The sequence below is a fragment of the Gopherus flavomarginatus genome, chromosome 17 (genome assembly GCF_025201925.1).
Source record: "Gopherus flavomarginatus isolate rGopFla2 chromosome 17, rGopFla2.mat.asm, whole genome shotgun sequence".
NCBI classification, from domain to species: Eukaryota; Metazoa; Chordata; order Testudines; family Testudinidae; genus Gopherus; species Gopherus flavomarginatus.
The window spans coordinates 5,047,961-5,061,723 of record NC_066633.1 but is presented as its reverse complement, the minus strand read 5'-3'; the positions used below and the strand labels follow the sequence as shown (position 1 = coordinate 5,061,723).

The 13,763-nt window shown below is 44.3% G+C and overlaps 1 protein-coding gene across 2 annotated transcripts in view; it reads left to right on the top strand.

Annotated features, from left to right (window-relative positions):
* The first annotated feature begins 452 nt into the window (after positions 1-452).
* GSN (gelsolin) overlaps positions 453-13,763 on the top strand; it is a 51,690-nt gene continuing 38,379 nt past the window's right edge. The window contains exons 1-2 of one of the 2 annotated variants that reach the window (XM_050926688.1): positions 453-778; positions 3,077-3,128. In XM_050926688.1, the coding sequence (XP_050782645.1) occupies positions 468-778; positions 3,077-3,128 (363 nt within the window). In that variant the 5' untranslated portion in view covers positions 453-467. The remainder of the gene's footprint in view (positions 779-3,076; positions 3,129-13,763) is intronic. The other variant, XM_050926690.1, reaches the window with a different exon arrangement.

Sequence of the window (13,763 nt, the reverse complement as noted above, 5' to 3'; positions counted from 1 at the left end):
TAAGGCAGCCAATTACTGCCAAGTGTAGCGATGGTTTTAGTGGAGTCTGGGACCTGTAAAAAAAGTTTGTCAGTTGTTTCTAATTTGTATACAGTTCTCCAAAATTACAGCTCCTGACAGGACCATGATGAAAGAGCATGTGCCAGGCAGGCAGCTGCCTGGGCTGTTGGACGTTTGAGGACTCCAGAGACAACCCAGTTCTCCCTCCTGTAGTGGAATCGGCCAAGGCCCCATCAATGTTATGGATCCAAAAGCCCTTAGGAACCTAGATGAAACTCATTAATTTATCTACTCAGCCCACTAGCACTATTTGCTAATGCAAATCATCCTCAGCAGATGAGATTACACTGAAAGGAAATGGGCTCGAATAGTTCACATCCAATTAGCTCGGTTGTTGTGTCCTTTTGCTTCTAGGACCCCAGGAAAGGGCTGCTGCACAAGGAGGCGGATACATCCTCTCTATCCTTATGCACCTAAGCTCACCGGCTTCCTCCTGTTGCTTCTGCCTCCGTCCTGGCTGCTACACAGACACAGCGCAGCCAGCCCTACATAGCCCGGCTGCTGGCCCAGCCCCACGCCAGGATCCTCCTCCTGCGAGCCGCGGCTGCTCAGTGGAGGACCGAGCCGCGAATCACTCGGTGCCCACGTGCAAGGCCCTGCCCACCCCTGCCCTAGTCCTGCCTGCCCACTACCAGCCCGTCTGCGCCAGCTCCCTTCAGCCAGCCGGGCGCTGCAGTAACTCGCCAAGTCGCCTCCTGCCTTTAAGCAACAGCTGCAGGTAGGTCCGAGACGAGAGCCCCACTGCAGGGCTCGGGGGGTGCTTCGGGCAAGCGGGAGGCGGGTGCCTGCGCTTGCTCCGGGCTAGTCTCCATCGGCCGCGCCCTGCTGGAGACAGCCCCGGGCGCAGCAGCTGCCCTGTTCCAGCAGGGCAGAGCGGGGACGTGTCGGTCCCTCCTCCCCAGCTGCTGGGGGCGGAGGAAAGAGTCTTCGCAGTCCCGTCTGGGAGGCTGGGGGACAAGGACCCCATCCCGCCTCCGGTGGGGACAATGGGAAGCTCCGCCTGGACGCCAGCGACTCAGGATGGAGCCCTCCAGGGGCAGGAGCTGGGATGCAGCCCGTGTGGCCCCGGCACATGAGCGCCCTTGGACTCCGGAGCTGGGGTCCCGTCCCTGGGTAGCAGGGAGCCGCCGTGCGCGCTTGGTTACGCGCGTGAGCGCAGCCAGTAGGGACCCACCCAGTCCAAGCCTGATGCGCTGCTGGAGAGTGCGGGGGGCGATCGCTGCTGTCCTTCACCCTGTGGCTGCTTTGATGTATCTAATAGAAACCCGCCACGTAAAATATTCCACGGGTGTCCGTCCAGCACCGGATGGTACCAGATCCTGGCAAGGAGCTGGGTGCTCTCCACTCTCCCTGACTCCCTGGGAGGGAAAGGTGCGCAGCAGCCTGCAGGACCGAGCCCAGATTCTGTTCGGAGGCATCGTGAATTCTTACTCATTAACCAAGAAGGGAGGTATATGTTGATATTTAAATAAACTCTCCTTCCTGAGGCGCTGGCACTATTTCAAAATCTGTAATAAAGAAAGCTCATATGCAAAAAGTTCAAAACTGCCCCAAGTTACTAATGGTACTTTCTGCATAGCTAACTTTTCTTTTTGGTACACCACTTTTCACTTAATGGTGAAACTTAGATGCTGTATCTACACTTAAACAGAGCCACTCATTGGAATTGAAAGAATATTTACATATAATTTTAAAGAGCCAGTGAACAAACCTTTCATTAGTAAAGGGACACTAAAAATGTAATCAGTTGTACAACTGTTAACATATAACATTTTGTTTTCAGTCTTAGCAGCAGAATGGACCCGGCTGCTTTTTGGATGCATATTTGGGGGGTTCTTTTTGGTAATTATGTAGTAGCTTAAGGGTAGTAGCTGCTGCTGTGAATTTTATATGGTTGTAAAATCTAGCAGACAAGATGGAAGGTCACTATGAGTCATTGCTTGCATATGCACACACCCACATCAATGGGCATTACTGAAATGGTTTTGGATGGCAAACCATAGTGGAAATGGAAATAAAAGCCTGCAGCAGTTTTTTTGTGTGCCTTAAAAACAAACAAGCAAATAGAATGTTCTCCTTTTGAGAAAATATAGTAATACCGCACAGCTGATTGAGTAGCTATGGTATCATTTCACTTATTTATTGATATTAATGGCTGACCAGTGAGATTATTTCAGAGGCACAATAAGGTATTTCCTATTACTACAGTGAGTATAAGTACCTAGATAGATTGACTGAGGAGAGCTCGAAGAAATTTTTAACTGTAGAAATGCAAGCTGATTCAAAATAGAAATTTTTTTTTTGTAGCCTGCTGAAAATGTACATGGCCCTGTACAGTACATGAAGTAGACAAGCTCCCTGTCCATAGAATCTTGCAATCAAAGAGCAAAGAGAATATATTTGCTTAGGTAAAACATCCCCTAGCGTGAACAGAAAATGAATGTTCAAAATCCCTGTGTTTTGTGTGGTATGTGAGATTAATGACAGGGCACCTGCTGTGTGATTTGGCATTACATAGTCCAGCAACACATCATAATATATTTTGTGATATAGCTACATGATAGTTTCTGTGTTTCAAGGAATTTAACTTTGTTTTTTTAAATTCTCATAAAATCACTGATGTTACAATTTTTTTTCAAAATACTGAAGATGTATGTTCTTGTTGCCCAGAGGCAAAAATAGCCCGGTGTAATCTGGTACAGAAATCCTGGAGAAGCTTCTACTCCATAACATCCCACTGCTGTTCTTGGATATCTTAATAAGAAACCTGTGAAGATTGTATTGGTGGATTTGCAGAGGAGATCAGCGGGTAAAGGGTCATCTTCCTCTGCTTTACAGCTGATTTAGGATAGATGCCAAACACTGGTAAAAATAGCACAAGTCTGTTCACATTGGTGCCGGGAATACTGGGGGCTTTGTGTTTGTTTTATGCCTGGAGTAAGTATGTTTTGAAAACACTATTTGAATAGAAATTTCAAAGATGTATACACTTAAATGTATTTAAAATGTTTCCTAGGAAGAGAGTTAAAAAAGTTATGGGGATGACTTGTTTCAAGGAGGCCTCATTAGTAAGTAGATCCTCTTTGAATAAACTGCTTTGAATGTTAACTTGCTTTTGGATGTAAAAATCCAACTTTGCTAACAAGGATCCTACCATCATTCTTTTTCCTGAGTCTGTTATTTCTCTAACTGATAATTGCAGTTCTTTCCACCCTCCATAGCCAGCTTCATGCATGATGCAAGTTTATTGGCAAAAAATCTTCCCTTTGCTGGGGCGTGGCATGGCTCAGCACAGGGTATTCCTACTTTAGGATAAAAAGGGGAGCTTTTATAGCATCTTTCCTCCTCTAGGTTTCTCAAACTACTCTACAAAGTACACCTCTACCCCGATATAACGCAACCCAATATAACACAATTTTGGATATAATGTGGTAAAGCAGTGCTCCGGGGGGGCGGGGCTGCGCACTCCGGCGGATCAAAGCAAGTTCGATATATTGCAGTTTCACCTATAACATGGTAAGATTTTTTGGCTCCCGAGGACAGCATTATATCGGGATAGAGGTGTAATGAGTTAAATACTGTTTACAATGACTGTTGAGGCAAGTGAAGCCACATTTTTGTGACCTGGAATAGTTCTTACACAACCTTAGACATTGCAGCCAGGTTTATTAATTTTTATCTATGGGAAAGTTTACACCATAGCCCCTTTGATAAATTGCCATGAGCAGAAGAGATCCCAATTTAACATGCCCTTGGCTTCTAGCATTTCAGCAGGCATCTTGCAGAGCACTGCAACGTACGTAGTGGCTACAGTCTTAAGTTTTAGAATGGACTCCACACTATGACCTCTGTACCTGGTGGTGAGAATGCTGGCCACTGTGTCAGAGTGACCCTATAGTGAGTGTGCGCCATTTAAAATACTTAGTTTATCTCAACCATCTATTGGCTTGATCATCCTGTCACTAAAGTCAGTGGGAGCATTACCATGGATTTCAGTGGTACTCAGCCTGAAGACAGTCTGGTTTATCTGGAAGCACCTGTAGTCCCAGGAGAGTGGGGATGTAGTTATACCTCATGGAACAGCAATGATCAATCAGTGAGTTTGAAGGTGAACATTTTCATATGCATCTAAAAGTTACTGGGGAGATTTTCAGAGACACAACTGGTGTTGAATTTCAGTGGGAGCTAGGTCCCTATCTGCCACTTGTGTCGTTGAAAAACTCCTCCATAATAAAGTTTAACTTGTAAAACAAACATGGCACAATGACTGGCTATTTCCCACAATGTGATGACAATCAATGTGTTGGGAGGGAAGAGGGAGAAACTGAATCAGAAATCAAGACTTGCCTATTTCTAAATGACTAAAGAGTAGCAAGGCAGAAATGACAGAGAGTTCTGTTTGTTTCAGCTTTAATCTTAGTGTAACCTAAATTTAACTCTTGATCATCATGAGTGTTTTAGCCTGGGACATTCATTACCAAAGCACAGACCTCTACCAGTTGAGCTGAAGGAGGGGCAGCATTAGCCAATTGCAGTAGTGGGCAGTTGTCCTCTATGGACTAATTCCTAGAAGGGGGAGGCAGCATCTAGTTTCAATCATGGTACGGGCTAATTTCATAATATAGAAGTATTGCTCTCAATTCCAGCTATAATACAAGTTGTCTAGCACTTTCCATTATAAAACCTTGTTTTGTAAACATTTTGTGTAATATATAAGCAAATCTCGCAACTCACAAATGGTTAATGTGTCTGCCAACATCACAAAGTTGGATGCGACTGCTGCAAAAAGAGAAAAGCTAACAAGATGATAATACAGAAAGCAGTACTAATATTTTAAAGAACCACCTCGACTAACTGCTTTATATGAATTTGAATACAACTTTTTTTTTTCCTCTGGTGCAGGAAAGTGATCTGATCTAGGGACTTTTGGTGGGAACCACGCCATTCCTAAAATAGCTGCCATGTATTTGGTGGTTACATTTGTTTTTTCCATTCTCTTCACAAATATGATCTTTCTGGTTTATAATCCGAGTTTGAACATCAATCAATAGCTGTCAGATGGAGGAGCATGCTGGGTAGGGATGTGCCACAACTCAGCAGTGTATCCCCACTTTTACTTCTGCCTCAAGAAACAGCTGTTTTTGAAAGGGGGCAAGAGTTACCAAATTGCATTTAAGCCAGTGGAACTTTGAGTCCTTCATTCAAGTCAAATGCAAATCACTGTTAAGCTTATCTATCAAGTAACTTTTGTAAGACACTGAGTAACACTGGACAGCAAAAAGCAGATGTTCTAAGTAGTTTTTGTTAATTCATAAACAGCATTTAGGAATATAGGAATTGCCATGTGGACTGTCTAGTCCAGCATCCTCTGTCTGAGGTTGGCCAGTATCAGATGCTCCACAGGAAGAGTTAAGAAACAAAGAGTGTGGATGTTCTCATTTTCTATATACATTTCTAATCCTATTTTGAATCCTGCTGAACTCCCGATTCAGTGATGTCTAGTGCCACTGAGTTCCACAAGCATCAGCTGGAGTACTGTCTCCAGTTTTGGGCACCACACTTTAAGAGAGATATGAACAAACTCGAGAGATTTCATAGAAGAGCAACAAAATGATATGACATTTGGCAAACATGACCTATGAGGACAGGCTGAAAGAACTGGGCATGTTTAGTCCAAAGAAGAGAAGAATGGAGAGAGGGAGTGGGGGGACGTAATCTTCAAATAGGTAAAAGGCTGTTATAAAGAGGACTTTCTAATTATAAAGATAGTTAAACATTGGAACAGGTTACCTAAGGAGTTTGTGGAATCCCCATCACTGGAGGTTTTTTAAGACAAGGCTAGACAAACACCTGTCAGAGATGGTCTAGGTTTACTGAATCCTGCTTCAGCATGGTGGGGTTGGACTAGATGACCTTTTGAGGTCTCTTCTATCCCTGCATTTCAATGATTATGTTCTACATAATCTCTATCATTTGTAAATTTGCTGCTTTTCAATGTCATTAGCTGTCCCCTTTTTCCTGTAAGGATAAGTGGAAGTACCTGATTATCTTTCCTGTGCAATTAATTATTTTGTATACTTCTGTCGTGTCTCCTTTTATTATTCTCCTCCACATAAAATTAAAGTCCCAGTCTTTTCAAGCTCATCATGCGTTTATCACTCCAAACAGAAGTATGAACGAACAATTTTAGGAGGCTGAGGGATAGAGAAAGACCTTAAAATGGTTATCGGCTTTTCCATAAAGAGATGTATTTGCATTTGGGTCCTGTGTTAATTGAAAGGATACCAGAGACTAGATTTAAAAAAAGAAAACTCCTTGAATGGGGATGGCACACAGCACACAGCCCATGTGTTGTTTTAGGATGTCAAGGATTTTCACAAATATGACATGGTTTTGATGCAGAAGGGTCCTCAGGACAGTGATCATGTTAAAAGTTAAACACTTAATGCTCAGGACAAGATGTAGCTACTTGGACAAGTGCAGCATATAGTTCAAATATATAGTATTAGCAGCCTTGCTGTTTCAAAACAGATCCTGCAACCTGTGTCATGCCCTCTACCCTGACCAAGACCTCAGAGAGGGGGATTTATATTTGTTAGATCCCAGTTCTGCTTCCTCCAAGACCCATTTCAGAGTAGCATCCCCTTGGAACTTACTGGACATGTCCACTAGGAATGCTGCCACCTTAAAATGCAGCCTAGGTAACTTATTTTCCCTCCCACATGGTCCACAGTGGAGGAGTCAGGCTGCTGCTCAGCAATCAGGCAACACAGACTGGGGGGTTTGTCTGAGCAAAAAATATCCGTCTTCCCAGAATAGTTCTCTGAGCAGAAAATAGCTTTTCATGTAGCACTGTGAAAAAGAAAATGGAGGGTAAGACAGAAAGGAGGGGATCTGAAATGTAGCGTGTTACCCATTGTACCTACTCTGCTTCCCAGGGCCCTCCTTACCCATATGCAAAGCACGCAGCTGCGTAGGCCTCCGGGGAATTTAAGGCATCACATTTCCTGGTGCCCTGTGCAGCTGCGTGCTGCTCCAGCCCCTGCTCCGCCGCTTGCCACCCCTGCTCTCACTCCCCTGAGGGGTGCTGCAGGGGATGGGCCTGCACTCACTGCATGGTAAATGGAGCGACCCGGCCTCAGCCTGCTCCGCTCCCCTGGCTCCCAGCCACACTGCTCGTGAGTACTGGGGAGTGGTTCCTCCCTGCGCCCCAAGCCTGGGAGCCAGGGGAGCAGAGCGGAGCAGGTTGGGACCGGGGGGCAGTTTTCCCCCTTCCCCCCAGCCCTCTCCCCTTGGAGGCCTGGAGCTCCCCACAGCCCTCCCCCTGGGGGCTGCGTAGGGTACCAAAATGGCTAGGCACAGCCCTGCTGCTTCCTACACTGATTTGCTGCTCACGTCTCCATTCAAGGCACAGTCCTAGGAAAGATGGAGAAGGAATGTTTTTTTGCAGGAAAAGCAAAAGCAAAAGCAAAAGAAGTCAGTGGGACAAGCCACTGCACAGACTCCATGCGAGCAGGACTTGGATTCCAGAGAACGTCCTCCTGCTTCACCCCTGCTTCCTGAAAGGTCATGTTGGCAAGCATATGCTATTTACACCACATCGTGCAATCTGAGATTTCCTGACTGGAAGAGTACGTTAGTCAGGCTTTTTGTTAGCACGCTGCTCGCTCACTTTGTCTACTATCCCTGCACCACTGTGTTTGTGTGCGCTCCTCCATTTATACCTGTTCAGCTGGTAGCTGTTCCAGTATACGTTATTTATTTCATTTTTGTATTGCACCAGAGGCTACAGTCAGGACCATTGTGTAAAGTGCTGTACAAACACATGAAGATGTGAACCCCGCCCAAAAGAGTTTACCATCTTGTACCTCTTCTACCAGTACAAATCTGTACCTGTTCTGTTTGCAGAGTGCTGTTTATATACTGGTACCTGTTCTATTGAGATAAGAACCCGCCCTGAAAAATAATTAACTGGTTTCCCAGTGCCCTCTAGCAGCATTGTCAGGCACTCAAAATCCTAGAGCACCTGTCTCAAGGGTACCTAGGCTATGAACATTTTTAAGCACCTATCTCTAGAATTTAACTGCCTGTTCTTTGACCTGATTCATTCAGATGTTGAAGGTGTGCCTAGTGATGGTATTAAGTAATAGCAGCCACCTTGGGCGTTATGGGTATTCTGCATCCAGCTAGGGAAGGCAACAGGTTGGCTAGTATCTGTACAAACATTAAAGTCCTAGGGACATGCCTTACCTAGGTAAATAACTTACGAACCTAGCACAATGCTAGGCTGAGGGAAAGGAAGCTGTAGCATTTAGCTGTCTTCCACAGGGACTAATCTGCCTAATTGCCATTCTGCCAGCTTCTCTTAGGGGGATTCATTGTAGCATATGTCACAAGGTTATGCTGGAAGGGCTTTGTGAAGCAATATGGGAACTCAAAACATCCCATCAATCCATAGCTAGTCAATATCACACCATGGAGTGTGAATGGTAGCTTGCTGTGGTATTGTATATAATTCTGGCTAGACACAGTTCTCTCCATTTGGAACTGCACTGAGATGCATCCAGTTAAATGTATGTGAAGGATATTCAGAGTAGGAGTCAGTGATCCTGAGAGGACTCTGAGAAGTGATGGGGTGGGAGAAGAACTTGCTTCTGTGGATTCTCAAGAAAACTGGTTCCTTCCTACCTAGCTGGAAAGATAGCCACCCCTCCTGCCCCAGTCTATAGGACAATCTGGATTTTTGATCACCCTCCTCCCCCAGGAGGATCTTGGAGAATCCCAATTGATCTCAGGCATGGAGGTTTCTATTCTGTGCACAGCCATCACTGGAGAGAGACCTGCCTGTCTATATTAGGAGCTAGTCGGTGAGTCAGTGGGAAATCATCCGACAATGTTTAAACATATGGGCTTAGTAAATGTTTTCACACAAAATGATAGCTACAATTCAAAACAAAATATATAAAACGCAGAAGGAAGTGAATCATGGAAAAGAAGCAAGATCTTTCAGTTTGGACAGAGCCCCAAATACTAGCTGAAATCAAAATCGTTAGGGCTTTGTTCTCTCTCGCTTTCTGATCTGAGTAACATTTTGGTTCCCCAACACCAAAAGTCTGAATCATGTTAATAAAAACCAATCAACCCTCCAGAGCTATCTGTGTAATCACCATGAAGAGAACTTTACACACCTTAATATGAAGAGGAAGTAGGTCAGGGGTAGGCAACCTATGGCACGGGTGCCGAAGGCAGCACGCAAGCTGATTTTCAGTGGCACTCACACTGCCTGGGTCCTGGCCACCGGTCTGGGAGGTTCTCCATTTTAAATTTAATTTTACTTGAAGCTTCTTAAACTTCTTAAAAACCTTATTTACTTTACATACAACAATAGTTTAGTTATATATTATAGACTTAGAGAGAGAGACTGTCTAAAAATGTTAAAATGTATGACTGGCACACAAAACCTTAAATTAGAGTGAATAAACGAAGACTCGGCACACCACTTCTGAAAGGTTGCCGACCCCTGAACTAGGTAGTATACTGTCTATGTATTAATGATATTGCCTTCTAGTGACTGGCTGGCAGAGATGATCAGCTAGCTGGTAAGGGACTACCTTAGCTCAGGTTGTGATGGACCTCTTTTTGCAACTAAACAAGGGTTCCAGTCCTGGCTGCTCAAATGTGTATGATGAATGCAGTAGTTGTGTCTAGGTTTGTTATATCAGGGGAGAGAACTGACAGAATATACTTATATAGTCCTTTGTTTTTTCAGAGCAGCATGAAAACATCAACTTTATAAATCACCGCCACAGATCAATGAAGTTTGACTGTCCAAACTGAATGAAATGCAAGAAGTAAACAAATAGCATAAAGGCTGAAAAATAAATTAGAATGTTTCTTTATCTTTTAATAATGTCTGCTGCTGATAACAAAAGTTCAAATGAACATGATTATTTAAAAGGATATATTCTAACAAAGCCAAGATTTTGGTGCAAGTAATATGACGGAGATAAACAATAGACTTGTCATATATGTCAGTATGTTTTGTTAGTAAAACACACCCAGTTACTGTCACAGGAACTCAAGAGCCCGCAGAGCATTTAGTTTTTGTATCTCATTGTAGGATTATGATTTTGCCCTGTTAGCCAGCTATAATCTGGGGATATTAAGTGGAAAGATAAAATTGGTTTACATGCAGTGGATTGGAATCCACTAATCCTCTTTCTGAAAGACCAGGCTATTTAATACCATGTCTACACTACAGAAATAATCAGGTCTAAAAATATTACCCAGCTGTATTGCAAGAGTGTTATTACTAGTGTGGACAGAAAAACTCCAAACATGTTCAGGAGCACAATTTTCATCAACTTAATGTCAGCAAATTAGTATCATTTCTTCAGGGGCTAAAACATGTTTTTCCTTTCCATTCAAGGTGAGAAAACTGTGCTATACCATGTTTGGAACACAACCCTGGATCTCATTTGTGATTGAGCTGATTTTGTAGGTTAGAAGGGTTTGGAAAAGAGTAGAGTGACCTTTGACTTTTCATTTGTGCAAGAGTCTTCAGCTCTTTCTAAAAGCACATCCGACCTCTTTTAAAGTTCTGAGTGTGGTTGTTCAGCAAGGTCCCCGACTGTGAACGGGGGTGGAACTCAGAATGTGGGCTGAATGGTCACCTCTGATGTTCCTGCCATTCATCATTGTCCCAGCCATTGCAGTGAGTGGAAAAATGTGCTGGCAGATGAGCACTGTTAGCACTGAGGATCCAGTATAACCACATTCCCTTGATGGAGAGGCGGTAATTTAGCCTCTTCCCCACAAAGGCCTGAAAATGTTCACTTTTATCTTTGTTTCAGGAGTGATGAGCCACCTGTTACAAGGATTAACAAAAGCTAACCTGCAGCATCTGGTTTACAACAAAAGTTTGTGTGAGGCACTGTACAAAAACAGTAAGAAAATCCCTGCTCCAAATTGCTTACCAACGAAACAGAGGAAAAAGAGAGGCCCAGAGAACTAAATTGACTGACGTGAGGTCAGTGGCAAGCCAGGCATAAAACCCAGAGTATCTGAGGCACAGCCCATATTCTGTTCAGTGGACTACACTGCCTCTCTAGTTACACTGATTACACTGTACAGCTCTTCCAGAATAACTCCATGTGGAGACAAACCCTGAAAAGCAACTGGGTAAATCCTAACCCACTTTTAAAATGCTGCTTTTGAGGAAGGAAGATACTGCAGCAAAAACAGGGATGATGAACTGAAAGGATCACTTGGGGCTTGGCTACACTCAAAACTTCAACGTGCTCCCGCGGCAGCGCTTTGAAGTGTGAGTGTGGTCGTGGCGCCAGTGCTGGGAGAGAGCTCTCCCAGCGCTGCATGTACTCCACCTCCTCATGGGGATTAGCTTGCAGCGCTGGGGCACTGTTTACGCTGGCGCTTTGCAGCGCTGTAACTTGCTGTGCTCAGGGTTTTTTTCACACCCCTGAGCGAGAAAGTTGTAGTGCTGTAAAGCGCCAGTGTAGCCAAGGCCTTGTGCTTGTGTGCCCGGGGGAGAAGGACTTGAGAAATGTTTGATTGGTAGGCAATCTGTCCGTTTAGCTTATATTTAGAGCAGTGGTTCTCAACCTGATCACCATTGTGGGCCGCGTATACACCTCTCTATGTGTTATGTAGGCCACATCCTATATATGTGTTACCTGTATGGCGCTGAGGATGTCACATGAATCACAGTTGTGTGCTGATTGCGCCGCAAGCAGCCTGCAGGTTGAGAACCACTGATTTAGATGAATAAACCAAAAACTAAATGCAAGCACCGAGCACTTATATAGTGGTTGTTTTAATTCTTACTACCTGCTCCCTGCTCAGATCAACCCCCAGCCCTCCACTACAAGAAACTTATTATCGGTTTTGAACATATATAGGTTTGAGCTTTATTAAGTCAAGAGATTGAATACGTTGAGTGCTGCTTTATGTATTGTAAAGGTCTTTACGAGGAGGGAAGCAGAACATTGGATGGGGATGGTTTGGGGCCCGGTTGCTAGCTGGAGAAGTGGGAACCGATTAGTGAGGTCTTGGCCTTCACCTTGAGTCTGCTGCTGGCAGTATGGCAGCTTAAGGTGCAGGCATAATAGGGACCATGCACTAGTGCTCAGAGCTGGGCTTCTGCTGGGATACGACAAAGTAGCAGCTAAATGTGTTTAATCACAAATAGATCTTCTACAAATGTAACAATTGCTTATACCTCTCTCTCCCTTGATAAGCCGATAGCAGTGGTTTGTTGTGAGAGCTTGCAAGTCTGAACCACTTGCATCCATCAGCTTTGTGTTTTATGCTACAGTTACTGTGAAGAGCCCTATTCTGGGCCTCTGCAGATTGCATTTCATCTCACGCCTCATTCTGGGCACTTCTGCAATGGTGTCCAGTTCCTTTTTTCCTTAGGAATCATTTATTACTTGTTCATTGATTTGGTCGGGAGGTTCGTGAATTGAACAAGAATGTCTGTGTTGCTGGGGGGTGTAGAGCTTTGCCAGCTCTACCATGCCAGGAGAGCAAGTAGTCGCCTGAGGCTGCTAAACACTGCTCCTGTTTGTGTTGTGTTGTGTGACTAGGGGCCGGTGGGATGAACATGTGCCAGTTTCCCTCCAGCGGATGCTGTGTAGAGCCTTGGCACGTGTCCTCCTCCTATATCAACATCCCAGGCGCTTCTGTTTTTTTGCTATTGCCACCTGATCTAAGAGTGGTTTATAACATGGCAAGATTGTTGGCTTAACATGGAGAATTGTATCTCACTGGGTACTTATGTCTTCCTCTAAGATCTGAGCTATTCTCAGCATGTTGGCAATGTGACTATCTAGGTCATTTGTGCATAATCTGGCTGCCGTGCAAAATCATCCTGAGCTACCAAACCAAAGACAGATTCTTGTTTACATACTTAACACAGCAGGAAGCATGTAAAAAACAAAATAGCTTGGGTCGCGTAGAATAAATAACCAGGTCTTCTGTCCTTTGGAGAAGATGCTCTGGACAGATTCCAGTAAGATGTGTTTACACTTGTAATCAGGGACAAAAACTTAAATGGATTTGTGTGTGTGCGCACTTTTGCAGAATAACTGTTCAGCGGGTGTGTGGTCTAGGATCTTTGCGTAAACACAGATCCAAAGCTGGTTTTCCTTTATTAAACTTATTGACAAGTGTGTGCTTCATGAGTAAAGAGGAGGTAGGATTTAATATTCACAGCCAAAGCAATCACTGATCACATAAGCAATTGATGAGGCACTAGTGCCTGCTTGAAAGCTGGAATTCAGCACGCGATGCGAAGGAAGGGAAAGAAGTTCTTGAGGCCAATGTACAGGTCTTTGAGATCAAGTCAGGAGGTCCAGCCTCTCTTCCTGGTTCTGCCACACACTCCCTTTGTGACCTAGGACAAGTCTCTTGGGCCAAAAGTGGCCACTGATTCTCAGAACCTCAGCTTTTGAGATGAATTTTCAGAGATGCTCAGGAGCCCTGCCCTCAACACTCATTTTAGTGACACTCCTTCAGTAACATGGGCCCTGTGTCAGAGCCCTTCTCTTAGCTGACTGAACTTCTGATCCTGTGGGAAATCATCTGCATTCAGATAAAAGGCAGCATTAAAATTTCACTGTGTGGGCACAGGATCAGCTCACATGTGATAATGTTTAGAAAGTATCATGGAGAGTCTAAAAAAT